Raw genomic sequence first — 14650 nt, 5'->3', positions numbered from 1 at the left:
TGTTCTGTTATGGAAATTGACAATTTGTTTACTTAATCTTTACTTAATATTCTAATCATGTTTTTTTGGCATAAAATTAAATGTATTGTTGGATTTTTCCACAAATATAATCCACGCAACATAAGAAGTCTAGCGTTTTCTAAAAAATCCAGTTAGCTAATTGCAGCATTAAAACCTAAATCTTATAATGTCAATTATAATCAATGCATAAAAATGAGCTTAGATTGATTTGAACCGAATCATGAGAAACATTTATACCCCTCAAGCACCAAAAAAGCAAATGTCCAGTCAGCTCTCAGAAACACAATTTCTTTTATTTTTCACCCACAATGCACTAAAATGCTCTTTTTAGTCATCTTACTCTTGTATTTCTATCATTATGATATAAAGAAGCACATGGACACAGAAGGAGAGCATAGGCAGGTCCACAGGTCAGCTCGTTATAACTGTGCTCTGATTTCTGACCAAAGAAATTTAGAAGTCATAGAAACTGCAACACCGAAACAAAGAATAACCGTGTGAAAAACAGCCACTACAGCGCTTAATTATTAATGAAATATTGCATTTTTTATTATAAATGATTTCTCCTGCCACAAAGTTTTTTATAAGGGGTCATGAACTGGCTTTTCTGTTTATTTAGTGCTATCCTCTGAGTTTCACTTATCAAAATTGGACTACTTATACATATTCAGATTAGTCTATTTCTGTCCTGTTTTGACCTTCTCATCTGAATTTTTACATATTTATTTTTAAATATTCATCTATTATAAGAGATATATGCCCACTGCTGTGATTAGCTGGAAGTTTTGCATATTTCAACATTTTTCATAACTGTCTGTTCATTGATATAGAATTTCTGCAGGTTTGATGGCAAATATCCTTCATAGATTACTGCAAAACATGCTGAGTTCCACACAATCAATTTGTATTGGGACAACATGAAGGAATTAAGTTAACACATTAGTTTATACAAATTTAATTGGATTAAACATAAAACAATGGAGTTGTCCCCACCCAAAAAAAACAAAAACAATAATTGTGTTAGTTCAGCTCATTTTAAATAAGTAGGTTGAACAAACAGCAAACATAAGGTAATGTAATCGTTTTCAATTTTAAAATGTAGGCCAAATTTTCTAGAAACTTTAAAATTTTTACGAAAAAGAACATTTAACCTCCTCATAATCTTAAAAATAACTTCTCCTCTCACTTAAAACTCTTTTCTGATTGGTGTTTACTGTCACATGGGCTGGATCAACCTACCACTCACATGAGATCCACCAATCCGCTTGTTAGGTGGTGACATGTTGGTGACGTATGTAATACTGTTTCCGGGTCCAAGCCGCCACTCATTTGAGTTGAGATGTTATTTGTTTATGATCAGTTTTAATTCATATCACGCATTAAAGTTAACTTTACATAAAGTCATAGTGTACACAACAATCTCTGGGCTTGCTGCATCACATATACCAAAATTTTAACAATTAAAAAAAAAATGAATGACTTTCTGGGCATCAGATATTAGGCATGGACATGTATATTGCGATCGTAATTTTCGAAAGTATTAAATCGCTTTGTAAACATTTATACTTGCCACTTCACGTCTCCCCATACATTTGAATAGAGAGCTTGGACCCGGAAGCCGATTGGCGTGACGTCACACTTAACAAGCGGATAACAAGCCACAAAAGTCCAACCACTCAATCAATTCCCCATTTAGTGTAAAAGGCTAATTGCTTCAAGTGAGTAAACCTGTTGCCTTAAAAGTGACTGAAAACTGTGTAAACCTAATGTAACTTGGAATTAAGTTTAAATAAATATTTTGTAGTATACATATTGTTCCTTTACTTTATTAAGTGTTAACCTGTTGCCTCAAATAATCCCTTTAAAAGCAATGGTTGACTCGCTTGAAAAAAAAAATCACTTTTTTGCAGTGACATGCAAAAAAAAGTAATGCCCTGCTTTTTATCTTTTTTCATTTAAGAAGCAGATTCACTTGCATATACATCACAAAAGGGAAGAAAACACAACTGATAGTTTTCATTTACGTGACCTGTAGATATTGTAGATGTGTTATGGGTGAATGAAGCTACCATTCAGCACGAATCCCTAAATTTCTCCTTTCTTGCTGTTCTTTCTATGAAGGAATTAGTACAAACACTGCCCAGGCATGTCTTCTCGTTGGTTAGTAAAGCTATATCTTATTTCACAACAAATATCCATCTTTTAGGTTAAAAGAAAAAGACACTTAGCGGTCAGTAGGAGATGGTGACCAATAAGGTTATATGCACAGTTAGTGTTTTTCCAGATACACTGCTCGTGAATCGTTAATGTGCCATTTTCAATTTTATACGGTTCCCTAATCTCCTACTGATCGCCAAGTGTCATCGATGTGGTAATGTAGTTAAATGTAATCAGTTAAATAGACTTCAGCATTCATTTAGTCGTTCAAGTATAAAATAAGATTAAAAGCCATTTACACGCACACGCACCGTCAGAATTGGCAGGGTAAAATACTGGGGTAAAATACCTTTTCATATTTTAAAGACATGGCATGGAAAAATTTAATTTAATGCAGCACTTCTTGTAGATTCTGAGACCCACTTTATATCATGTATATAAATCAGGCAGTAAAGATCATTGAGTTTAACAGACAGACCTTAAATGTGGCAATTTTAAAACGTATACAGTACACTGGAAGGACTTTTACTGGGTTACTGAAAATTAAAAGTTTTTCATGTACGCCTATTGCAGGGGTGTTAAACTCAGTTTCTGGAGGGCCGCTGCCTTGCACAGTTTAGTTCTATGCTTTAACGCACTTACATGTAGGTTTCAAGCAAGCCCAAAGGACTCTATTAGTTTGATCAGGTGTGTTTAATTAGGGTTGGAACTAAACTGCAGAGCTGCGGCAACCTGTGCCCTACTGAGATTGCAACTTCTTTTTTATGTTGATTCTAAGGCCACATGCACATTGGCCACACCCACAGCACACATTAGTCACACCCACCTTGCCAGCAGGCTCCAACTGTGAGCTGCACGTCGATCTGAGAGGAGTGAATGGGCCAGTCGTCTGTTACCAGATACGGCTCGTACGTCACGCCATCCACATACAGAGTCACCACTGGAAAGTCAACGCTCAGGACGTAATAATGCCACTCCTTATCACAGATCTGACAGAAAGAGAATTTCACACAAATTTGATTAATTATTATTATTATTATAGCCTTTATTTTAGTAGGAAAAAGCACATTAAGAATTAAAAAAAATCCTTCACAAGAGCGTCCTGGCCAAGATTAAGCAGTATATAGTTCATCAAAATACACACACAAAACAGTGACAATTAAAACTATTCAGAACATCTACAGATCACACTCCTACGTCACGTTGCTGTGGGCCTCAAAATGGGAGAGATTTGGATCCTATTTTAGCATCAGGAAATAATAAAGAGGCTTATTGTGTTTCTATCAGCCCAATACGAGTGTGAACACTTGGCATGGGCCGGTGTAAGATTTTGATGGTATAACCTTGGATATAAATATCACGGTTTCACGGTATTAGGATTACTGCTCTAAAATAAGTTATTTGAAAGGTCTGGATTAAAAAAACAACACAAATTTTCTCTTTGAAAACAATATATTGTATTTTTTAATAAGATATTTGTTTAAAAATATTTAGTTATTTTAATTTTTGCAGACAGAAAAACAAAGAACAGACAGACAAACCCATCATGAAACAATAATCTGTGCAAAATGTAAAATACAGCATGAAACAAGAGAAAATGGCGATATACAAAACCTATACGACCTACAAAAAGACACAGCAATGGATGTAGAGAGAGAGAGAGAAAAAAAACTTACAAATCTTCAGAAATTAAACAAAACTATTAGTCTTTATGGTGTTTTATTTTGTGAAAGATTTTACATATTTTGGAGCACTAAACATGTCAGGCTAAATAATGAAAATTAATCATTGAATTCTGCTGTCTTCATTTTAAAATGGCATCTTTGGATATCTTTTCTGCAGGAGATACGGTTGTCCTAAAAAACAAAAATTAATTAATTAAAAAAAATAATAAATAAATAAAAACCTTACACATATACCTTAGGAACTGGTATTACAGAAAATGTGGGCGCTCTTAAAACCTTGACTTTTCCAAACCACGGTATACCTTAAAAACCATCATCATCCCATGCCTAGTGGACACACTATACTACACACCGTGCTGTCCAAACAGCTTACAAAAGATGATTTTCATCATAGGTGACCTTTTAATAATTAAAAATTACCATTTGAAATTATTTTTTAATAATTTTATTCCATTGTTTGCAGTGCATTTTGTACATGCAATCCTGCCTTATTACAGTCCAAAAAAATAAAAAGAATTATTGAAAGCCAAATCTTTTGCCTTTAAAAATCGAGACACACAGTTCACTAGGTTTTGGAGTCCATAAATATGACTGAACATGCAGTACTCCGCTAACATCTCCTCTGATGATTACTTTCGTTCCTCATCCCTTCTGCTTCTCTCTTTCTTTCTCCTTAAATCTTCTTATATCTTTCCTCCAGGCTCCCATTCTCCAAGACACATTTCTTCCCACACAATCCCATTGATGCTCATCTTAAGAAAGAGAAGTGAGGTAGGTGTAGAAGTGAGTGGATGTTCAGAGTCCAGAGATTGATGACAGGAGGCTGTGAAAGAATGAGGGTCCAAACTCAAAACACAGCCTTTATAACAGAAAGCCTGAAGCAGAGGAAGCTACATCTTCTGTGGAAATGCAAGTGGTGTTTGTTGGTAGTGAGTGGTTGCCAGTGTGTTGTTGTCTTACATCTTCTGAGGAAATGTGAGTGTTGTTTGTTGGTTATGAGTGGTTGCCAGTGTGTTGTTGTCTTACATCTTCTGAGGAAATGTGAGTGTTGTTTGTTGGTTATGAGTGGTTGCCAGTGTGTTGTTGTCTTACATCTTCTGAGGAAATGTGAGTGTTGTTTGTTGGTTATGAGTGGTTGCCAGTGTGTTGTTGTCTTACATCTTCTGAGGAAATGTGAGTGTTGTTTGTTGGTTATGAGTGGTTGCCAGTGTGTTGTTGTCTTACATCTTCTGAGGAAATGTGAGTGTTGTTTGTTGGTAGTGAGTGGTGGCCAGTGTGTTGTTGTGTGGTTGCTGTGTTTGCTAGGGTGATAATTCAATTGATAATCTGATTATTAGGTAAGGTCAGTGGTTTGATTTATTTGTTATTTTTGTATATTTGTTTATTTTATAAGGTGAGACACTACAGGCAAAACCAGTTTAATTATACTCCATTCATTTTTGAGCTTGTTTTTGGGTTTTCATAAATCAAGAGCTTTTTTTCAGTCTAATAGAAAGAAAACATTCAAAGTATAATTTTTAGTCATTGTTTATCAATTGTTTAAGCACAATGCACATTTTTAAAGTCTTATTTCCTCAATGTTTTTGTTTTTCTGTGGTAGGACATGTAGTTTTACTTCGGTAGCCATTTACAGTTTTTCTCAGTCTCTTTGGTGCGTTTCTCACAACAGTTAATGCATTTCTCAAAACAATTAGTACAAACTGCAAAACCTAGCTGATAACCTGCAAAAGCGCGTCACATGCTCAAAATGGATAGTTCATTCTTCAAAAGCAAGTATTCATGTCAATCAAAGAGTCAGTATCATCAAAATGAAAAGTCCTGACACCATTGTTTATGAACAAGATAGTCAAATGACTTTTGTCTATCATGACTCATGTTTTCATTATGTCAGTTCACTTTGTAAATTTTTTCAATGCAAAAAAAGTCAGATTTTGGTAAAACTTCGTGAAAATGCTCAAGATAGTACTATATACTATTAGCACAGCCAATTGAAAACTACAGTACAGTTAGACATCACTGCATTTAGTGAGTGTATCTAGTACAAGACACCGAATATGTATGTTTCACATTTTTTCTGCATTTGCTCTTTACAATTAGAATTTTTTTACAGCATTGTGCAGAAGAATAAACACACCCTTATTTACAACAAACATAAACTTTCTTTGGGTAGAGCTGTGCACAACTGTACACAATATTGCAGAACATATTGGAACTGAACCAACATACATACACAGGTCGGTAAATCATTCATGAAACTAAATCATTCTGACATTTTGACAACTAGTTCAACATTTTTGTATGTAATGACTAAAGTAATGAAATGAAGACTATTTGTTTTATTTGCAATGACTATTCAGCATTTACAAGTTTAGTTAATTTTGACTGACATGACATAAGCAAATGATAATGTTATAAACAGCAGAGAGTTGTATGAGAGCAATTGATGCATGTCCGAAAGCATTTGCAATTTGCTGAAAGGAATGAGAAACTGCTACTAGGATGTGCACAAATGACTAATTGTTTTGAGAAATGCATGACCTGTTGTGCAAATGTAAATAGTGTTGTGAGAAATGCACCAAAGCGATTGAGAATAACTGTAAACAGGTTTAATATTTTTATCATCATGATTTTGCCAAGTACAATACGATCCTGGATTAACATCTATGTTGATCCTGGATCATCATTTTTATTCAAAAATGTGAACCATATCTATTCCCTACCCCTAAACCCTACCATAACTCTATGATTCCCAAAATCAGAGGGGAATAATAGTTGGGAAACAACATAGCACCAGGTTAAGCTTTCTGATACCTTTATGGCGATCATTAAAAATAAATACAGGCCACAACTGAAAAATGAGAATGATCTCTGAGTGGTGGTCTACAAAATTAAATCAAAAAGTCGTCAGTCTTGTGCTGTAAACATTTTGCCCACTAGTCACTTAAGCTGAGGTTAATATTAAACCAAACAAATGAATAAATGACTATAGAAATGATATGGCTGTTAGACTGTTGCACACATTTGTGTTGTCAATATGCATGTGTTTATATAGGCCTATTGTTGTGTATGCAGCATTTGTATATTTATAACCACCTCCAAGGAATTTGTGGGGGGGGAGGGGGCGAGTCGCTGGCATTGTTTTTTTGGGGGGTTGCAGGCTGAAGTTTGGGAGCCCCTGATCTAAAGCTACAAACGTTGTATTTTTCTAGTGCTTTTTAGCTGTCTTGAAGTTAGAGCTGCACAATTAATCATTAAAAGATCACGATCTCGATTCGACCCAGTCTAGATGATCTTAATCCAGCATTTCTACGACTCTGCCAATCATATTTCCAAGTTCAGCTGAGAAGAAAAGGCGGCTGCACGAGTCTTTTCATTGTTTCACATACGTTGCTCAGTGATATTGACACCTCCAAATGATCTTCAATGAGTCACATAATGTATTCATTAGGTATAATTCATCTAAAATCTCATTTTTGTATTCATATAATGATGTTTATGCGGCCGGGAAATCACACTACTTGCGTGTCGACTTAATGATAGACGCGCACTCGTCTTTAGTGAACAGAACCTGCATATGTTGTAAGTAACAGGTAATACAGTTGTAAACAATATTCAGTTTGTGGCACAGAGTGATTGTTTGGGAGCCGCGCGCGAAGTATGAACAAGCACTTAGCAGTCAGAATGAAACCGAAAGTGTGCACTTCATTTAAATGATCATAACACATTTAAGAGTTATGATTACGGCAAGCGTTTGATGTTTTTTTCTTTCATAGCGAACTCACAGTTGTGCATGAAAATAAATGTTTACAATGTCAGTATAACTACTCTAGCCTATATTGTTGAATATAATCTGATAATGGCAAATGTCTGATTTTACCAGTGAATAAAATTGTCTAACATGACAGATTGCAAGCATATATCTCAAACATAATAATTCAACATCAGAATTATTATAAGTAGAATAGAATTATTTATAAAAACCAGTAGACCTACACATAATATTATGATCGATGTTGTGCCATATGTTTGTTTTTAACCATACCTTTATTTTACATGTACAGAATCGTGAGAAAATCGTGATCTTTATTTTAGGCAAAAAAATCGCGATTCTCATTTTAGCCAGAATCGTGCAGCTCTACTTGAAGCGCTTAATAACACTCACAGGTCTTAAAACACGCAAGTGATAAACTTTCACTATATTATGGATAAAATTTGTTATGACAAACTATTGTATCAACTATAAGTATGACTGGACATTGCACATGCTGTGATGTGACTCTTGTTGATGTGTATGTTGGGCTATTGATGTCAGTAAATTAGCAGTCTTTTGTGATTCGTGTCTTCATTTTTTATTTTTCCCCATTTATTTATGCTCTTGAATCACATTATGAAATATTGATCTTTTTCTTCTTTCTTTCTATCTTGAAAAGTATCAAAAAGAGGCTTTTATTGACATTTTTTATAGTTTAAAGTGAAAAACATAATAGGGAAACTGTTAATTAGCATATTTTTACAGTGTGCTCTCCTTACCAAACTAGTGTATTGTTTAAAGCAAACATCTCTCTTGTCACCTGGCTGTCATGTAGTGTTTTGTTTGTGTGTTGTGATGTGCTGTATGCCAGTGATGAGGGATTATCTGTCTGCGTTTGGCTGGTTTGGACTGCTGCCACTCAAAAACACACTAGCAGACGCTTTCTGCTCGCTCTGTCACACACCGCGCCTGTTTATGTGTCTGTGTGTGTTTGTCTGGGTCGTGGAGTCGAGTGGAACTGATGGTTACAGCCTCACACCAAACCATCTCCACCGAAATCTCGCCATCCGTCTTCTTCCTCTCACTTCCCTTCACTGTCTGACTCTCTGCAACCAAATTGAAGTTTCCCCCCCCTAAAGTCCTCATTTGTCCCTTTTCACAATGCCTTTCTCTCCACAGCTCCTCTTGTTTAGAGTAATATTTGCAGAGAGGGGATATAGGAGATACTATAGCAAAAACTGTAGCTGAGAATATAAAATGAGGTCATTTTTTATTTGTGTGTATTTTAACATGTGCCCTGGTGTACTTTTTGAGAACAGAGAAATGTGTGCTTGTTGGTACATATGGCTGAGTTTTGTCTTTAAAACAAACACTATGGGCTCTTCATATGGATGATTTTTTCCGGCGTGACTAGTTTGCTCAGTATCTGACACTAAAATAAATATATTTGTGACATTAATATTAATTTTTAGAACCACAATACCATTGTTTTTAAATGTCTACTTAAATACCTAATACTGTAAGTCAAGTAAACTCAGTTCAAACCGAGCATCAGATTGGGGAAGAAAGGTGATTTAAGTAACTTTTAAAGTGGCATGGTTGTTGGTGCCAGATGGGCTGGTCTGAGTATTTTAGAAACTGCTGAACTACTGGGATTTTCACACACAACTAAATTTAGGGATTACAGAGAATGGTCTGAAAAAGAGAAAATATCCAGTGAGCAGCAGTTCTGGGGGGGCAAATGCCCTGTTGAGGTCAGAGCCAGTCCAGCTGATAGAAAGGCAACAGTCACTCAAATAACCACTCGTTACAACTGAGGTCTGCAGAAGAGCATCTCTAAACACTCAACACGCTCAACCTTGAGGCAGATGGGCTACAGCAGCAAAAGACCGCACCGGGTGTCCCTCCTGTCAGCTTAAAACAGCAAACTGAGGCTACAATTCACACAGGCTCACCAAAATTGGACAATAGAAGACTGGAGAAACGTTGCCTGGTCTAATGAGTCCCCTTTTCTGCTGCGACATTCGGATGGTCGGGTCAAAATTTGATGTCAACAACATGAGAGCATGGATCCATCCTGCCTTCAGACTGGTGGTGGTGGTGTAATGGTGTGCGTGATATTTTCTTGGCACACTTTGGGCCCATTAGTACCAATTGCGCATCATGTCAATGCCACAGCCTGACCTGAGTATTGTTGCTGACCATGTCCATCCCTTTATGACCACAGCATCTTCTGATGGCTACTTCTAGCAGGATAACACACCATGTCATAAAGCGCGAATCATCTCGGACTGTTTTCTTGAACATGACAATGAGTTCACTGTACTCAAATGGCCTCCAAAGTCACCAGATCTCAATACAATAGAGCACCTTTGGGATGTGGTGGAACGTGAAATTGGCATCATGGATGTGCAGCTGACAAATCTGCTGCAACTGCGTGATGCCATCATGTCAATATAAAGGAAAATCTCTGAGGAATATTTCCAGTACTTTGTTGAATCAGTGACATTAAAGGATAAAGGCAGTTCTAAAGCAAAAGTGGGTCCAACCCAGTACTAGTAAGGCGTACCTAATAAAGTGGCCGATTAGTGTTTATATGCGTGTTTTACAACACAGTAATGACAATTAAGAGGGAATATATATAAAATAAAACATAAATATAGTAATAATCACAATGTTTAAAATGTTGATGAGAAAAGAGTTGCAAATACTCCTACATCCTAACAACCATTTAGCAGTGCCTCACAACAATATACAGTGTTCTGCATAATTGAGTACACTCCATTTTGAAAATGAACATTTTTTATCTGTTTCTTTGTGAATATAGAATATATTTTGGTGCATTTAAACAAAATAAATGTATTAAACATATATAAATATATATATATATATATATATATATATATATATATATATATATATATATATATATATATATATATATATATATATATATATATTTTTTTTTTTTTTTTTTTTTTTTTTTTTACTAAACAGATATATTTATTAAAATAATATTATATTGACCAAAAATTTAGAAATTGAAAGATAATACAATTTCAAGCAAAATATAAAAGAAAACTTACAACCTTCAAAATTTCAACAATTTTTCTTTTCAATGTTACATTTACTCTCCCTAGACAACTTAATAAATCGTAACAACTGTATATAAATATTGATAAATCATTTCTTTATTGATAAAATGCTATGAGATTCTGCCAGAGTGTGTGTTATTTTCTGTATTTATTTTAATTGATTACTTCTCTCTGTGCAAACAGGCTGTGTGTGTGTGTTTATTATGAATAAATTGATTTCTTTTTCTTTTATAAAATTTCTACTTTATACTTTATATTGCTATTCGTCCTGAATTTCATACAGTTTTCTTCTCCTCTGCTTCTCTCTCTCTCTCTGTCTCTGGACAGACATTGATTTTTCTGTGTGTGTGTGTGTGTGTGTGTGTGTGTGTGTGTGTGTGTGTGTGTGTGTGTGTGTGTGTGTGTGTGTGTGTGTGTGTGTGTGTGTGTGTGTGTGTATGAGAGTGGCTGGTGGAAAGCAGTTGTGGCATGCAATAATCTTAATCCAAATTTAGCCATTTAATTACTGTTATTTGACAAATAGCTTGTATATTACTGTGGTTAGTGATTTTGATGAATATCTAGCAAAATGATTTGTTCCTCAAACACGTGGACGGCAGAACAGAAACAGTGTGTGTCCAGCAAATCCCCGGAGAGCAGATCGTCGTTCTGTGATATTTTCTCTGTGTGTGTTCAGTAAACGCACAGCACTCAATCGATAGAGCTGGTAAAAGACTTATAGCCACACTAAGCCAAAGTCCACTTAATGGCAAGGCAATTTATCAAAGAGCGAGTGAGCGAGAGGGCAAGTAAGACGGAGGTAGAGAGACAGCTTTTTTTTCGGTCTCTCACTTGCTCAAAAGCCAAGCTCACTGGACATTTGAAAATGGCTATTGTGGATCTTACATCTGTGTGAATCGCCTCTTTGTCTTTTTTAAAATCCATTTTAACAACAGTTCACAAGTACTTATTGTTCGTGCTTTTGAGAAGGTACAATCTTTGAGGTTTTTTGAGGTTATGAATATGTTGAGACACAAGAGCTGTCTCTTCAAGAATATAAACCTGCATGAAAATATTTGAGGTATCTCTGCCTCTTATTTGCTATCTGCATGAGCCAACACTCAGCGCTAGTCCAAGAAAACCTCACATTTGCATTAATATGCATATCTTTTAATATCCATTTCATAATAGAAACACAACGCCATCATCTTACTAATTAAATTAAAGTCTTAGATTTGGAAAAAAAGAAGCTAATTTAATTAGAGAACTCTCTGCGGGAAGAGGAAAGAAAAAGCCTTTAGGAGAGATATAAAAAGATCACTCATGTTCTTTGAAGTGTCTGAGACGTGCAAAGACCAAAAATGTTCTCCCTCGGGCCAATGGACCCTCAACCTGGTATATTCTATGTAATGCATTTATACATTCATGAAACTACATTATGGGATTCATTTGAGGGTGGAGTGAATCTCCAAGAGCTCATTCTCCACGGGGGGAGAAAAGTCTCTTTGATGCTTAAAATGTCTGTGGAATCTTTCTTTGCATCTTCTAATGCTGCGCATGTCAAAGGCAAATATACAGTTATGGTAATGAACGTTCTAAAGGAAAAAGTACCACAGCTTCATGTTCATGTTATGGCCGTATCATCATTCAAAAATGTCTGTTTTATTTGTTTTGTTAATTATTTTTTTTTATTTTTTTTATATTGATTGATTAGGGGTAAATTTTTTGTGTGTGTGTTACAAAGGACTAGATATCAATAAAGAATGAATGTTCTCATATTTATGAAAAACATTTGAAGTTCTAAAGCAACTGTGTCCTTAAAAAGACGTGTTAGTGTCATTAGAAACTGAATTGGAAGTAACGTTATTTTAATATAGTCAGTCGGCGACTGAGGTGGGCCGGTCTAGGGCTTAAAACTCCAGAGCTAAAAAGGAGTCCCACTCCGTCCCTGGATCTTACATTTCTGCTTTTATATATGTATGTTGCTCAAAGAAAACCTCAACACAACCGCCCCAATGAAAAAGTTGTATAAGTCCCCCTCACCCCACACATCCAATTCTCCGCCCTTGAGCTCCAGTCTGCTGTGCAGTTTAATGCTCTGATGTTGAGCTTTTGTTTGTTTGTTTGTTGGTTTAAGGCAGCGGGACTTTTCATGTCCTCTGTGGCCAATCCTGTTGGAGGAGTTCATGTTTTAAAGCCCCCCTGCTATTTTTTTCTGATGGGTTTTTAAGTGGTCTTTGGTGCGCTTGTTCTTTCAGCGCACCCTTAGCTTTTGTGTGTCGCCGCATTTGTGTGTTTGTTCTCTCAGATAATGAAGTCTTCCTGCGGGTGTGTTTGGTTGTCTGTGAAAACTCACTGCTAAACAAACACTCTTAATGACTTGGCTGTTTTCTCTTTCTCTCTCGCTCTGTTTCTTTCTCACTCTGACGCTTTATCTTCACAGATATTTGCATAAATATATGGCTAATGATGGACCAACCGGAGGATTGGTGTATGTTGGAGATGTTAGTGGATTCAATTAACCTGCATCAGACCTGTGAATCTACATAACACTGATCACACAACAGGACATTACAGTTTATAACTGCTGTGATTTAAGAGGAAATTAATCATTAAAGGGCACCTATAGTGAAAAATCTACTTTTCATGCTGTTTGCACAGACATGTGTATTAGTATAGTGTATAGACCGTCATATTGGGGTGATATAAACACACCCAGTCCTTTTTTTTTTCAAATTAACAACATAAAAACATCCGTCCATCATTTTCTGTCTATTTATCAATCATTCCATCTATCATTCTATTTGTCCGTCCGTCTATCATTCTGTCTGTCAAAACTGTCTGGTCTTTCTGTGTCTGTTCGTCTATCATTCAGTCTGTTCAAAGTCTGTCATCTATCTATCTATCCATCCATCCATCCATCCATCCATCCATCCATCCATCCATCCATCCATCCATCCATCCATCCATCCATCCATCCATCCATCCATCCATCCATCCATCCATCCTTAAATCTATCTTTCTATGATTCTATATATCATTCTCTGTCATTCTGTTGTTCTATCCTTCTGTCTATGTATCGTTCTTTCATTCTGTTGTTCTATCGTTCTATCTATATTTTGTTCTATCTGTCATTCTGTTGTTCTATCCTTCTATCTATGTATCGTTCTTTCATTCTGTTGTTCTATCGTTCTATCTATATTTCGTTCTGTCTGTCATTCTGTTGTTCTATCCTTCTATCTATGTATCGTTGTTTCATTCTGTTGTTCTATCGTTCTATCTATATTTCGTTCTGTCTGTCATTCTGTTGTTCTATCGTTGTTGTACCACCTTTATAATTATCTGTTCTGTCATTTTATTCTCTCGTGTTCTGTTTCTCTATCTGTTCTTCTATCTTACCTTTCTGTCGGTCTTTTCATCTTCCCTTTGTTTTTCATTCTATTTATCTATCTGCTTTTCTGTTCTATTTATTTGTTGTTCTGTCTGTCTGTCTTGTTTATCTATCAATTGTTCTGTAATTCAATATATCTGTTGTCCTGCCTTTCCTTTTCATTCTTCCATTTGTCGTTCTGTCCATGCATCCGTTTGTCATTCTGTCTGTCCATCCGTTTATTTCGTTCTATCCATAAATCCGTTTGTCGTTCTTTCCATACATCTGTTTATGTCGTTCTGTCCATCCATTCGTGTGTCGTTCTGTCTGTCAATCTGTTTATTTCGTTCTGTCCATACATTCATTAAATCGTTCTGTCCATCCATTCGTTTGTCGTTCTGTCCATCCATCTGTCCGTACATCCATCCATCCATCAATCATTCTGTCAGTCCATCCTTGGTTCTGTTTGTTGTTCCGTCTATCCGTTCCTTATTCTCTTTTTGTTTCTCTTTCTTCTCTTTCTTCTCTTTGTCTTTTTATCCTTTTTCTTTGTTGTTCTATTTATCCATCGTTCTGTCTTTCATTCTTTTTC

At 35.8% G+C, this 14650-nt stretch overlaps 2 protein-coding genes across 2 annotated transcripts in view; one reads left to right on the top strand and one right to left on the bottom strand.

Annotated features, from left to right (window-relative positions):
- LOC101884422 (uncharacterized) overlaps positions 1–14650 on the top strand; it is a 119313-nt gene that overhangs the window by 28767 nt on the left and 75896 nt on the right. The window lies entirely within an intron of this gene.
- Positions 1–14650, bottom strand: part of clstn2b (calsyntenin 2b) — a 111649-nt gene that overhangs the window by 28682 nt on the left and 68317 nt on the right. Inside the window, exon 9 of the mRNA XM_693062.10 lies at positions 3005–3167. Within this exon, the coding sequence (XP_698154.5) occupies positions 3005–3167 (163 nt within the window). The remainder of the gene's footprint in view (positions 1–3004; positions 3168–14650) is intronic.

Source organism: Danio rerio, chromosome 15, assembly GCF_049306965.1.
Source record: "Danio rerio strain Tuebingen ecotype United States chromosome 15, GRCz12tu, whole genome shotgun sequence".
Taxonomy (NCBI): domain Eukaryota; kingdom Metazoa; phylum Chordata; class Actinopteri; order Cypriniformes; family Danionidae; genus Danio; species Danio rerio.
This window is presented reverse-complemented; position numbering and strand designations above follow the sequence as displayed.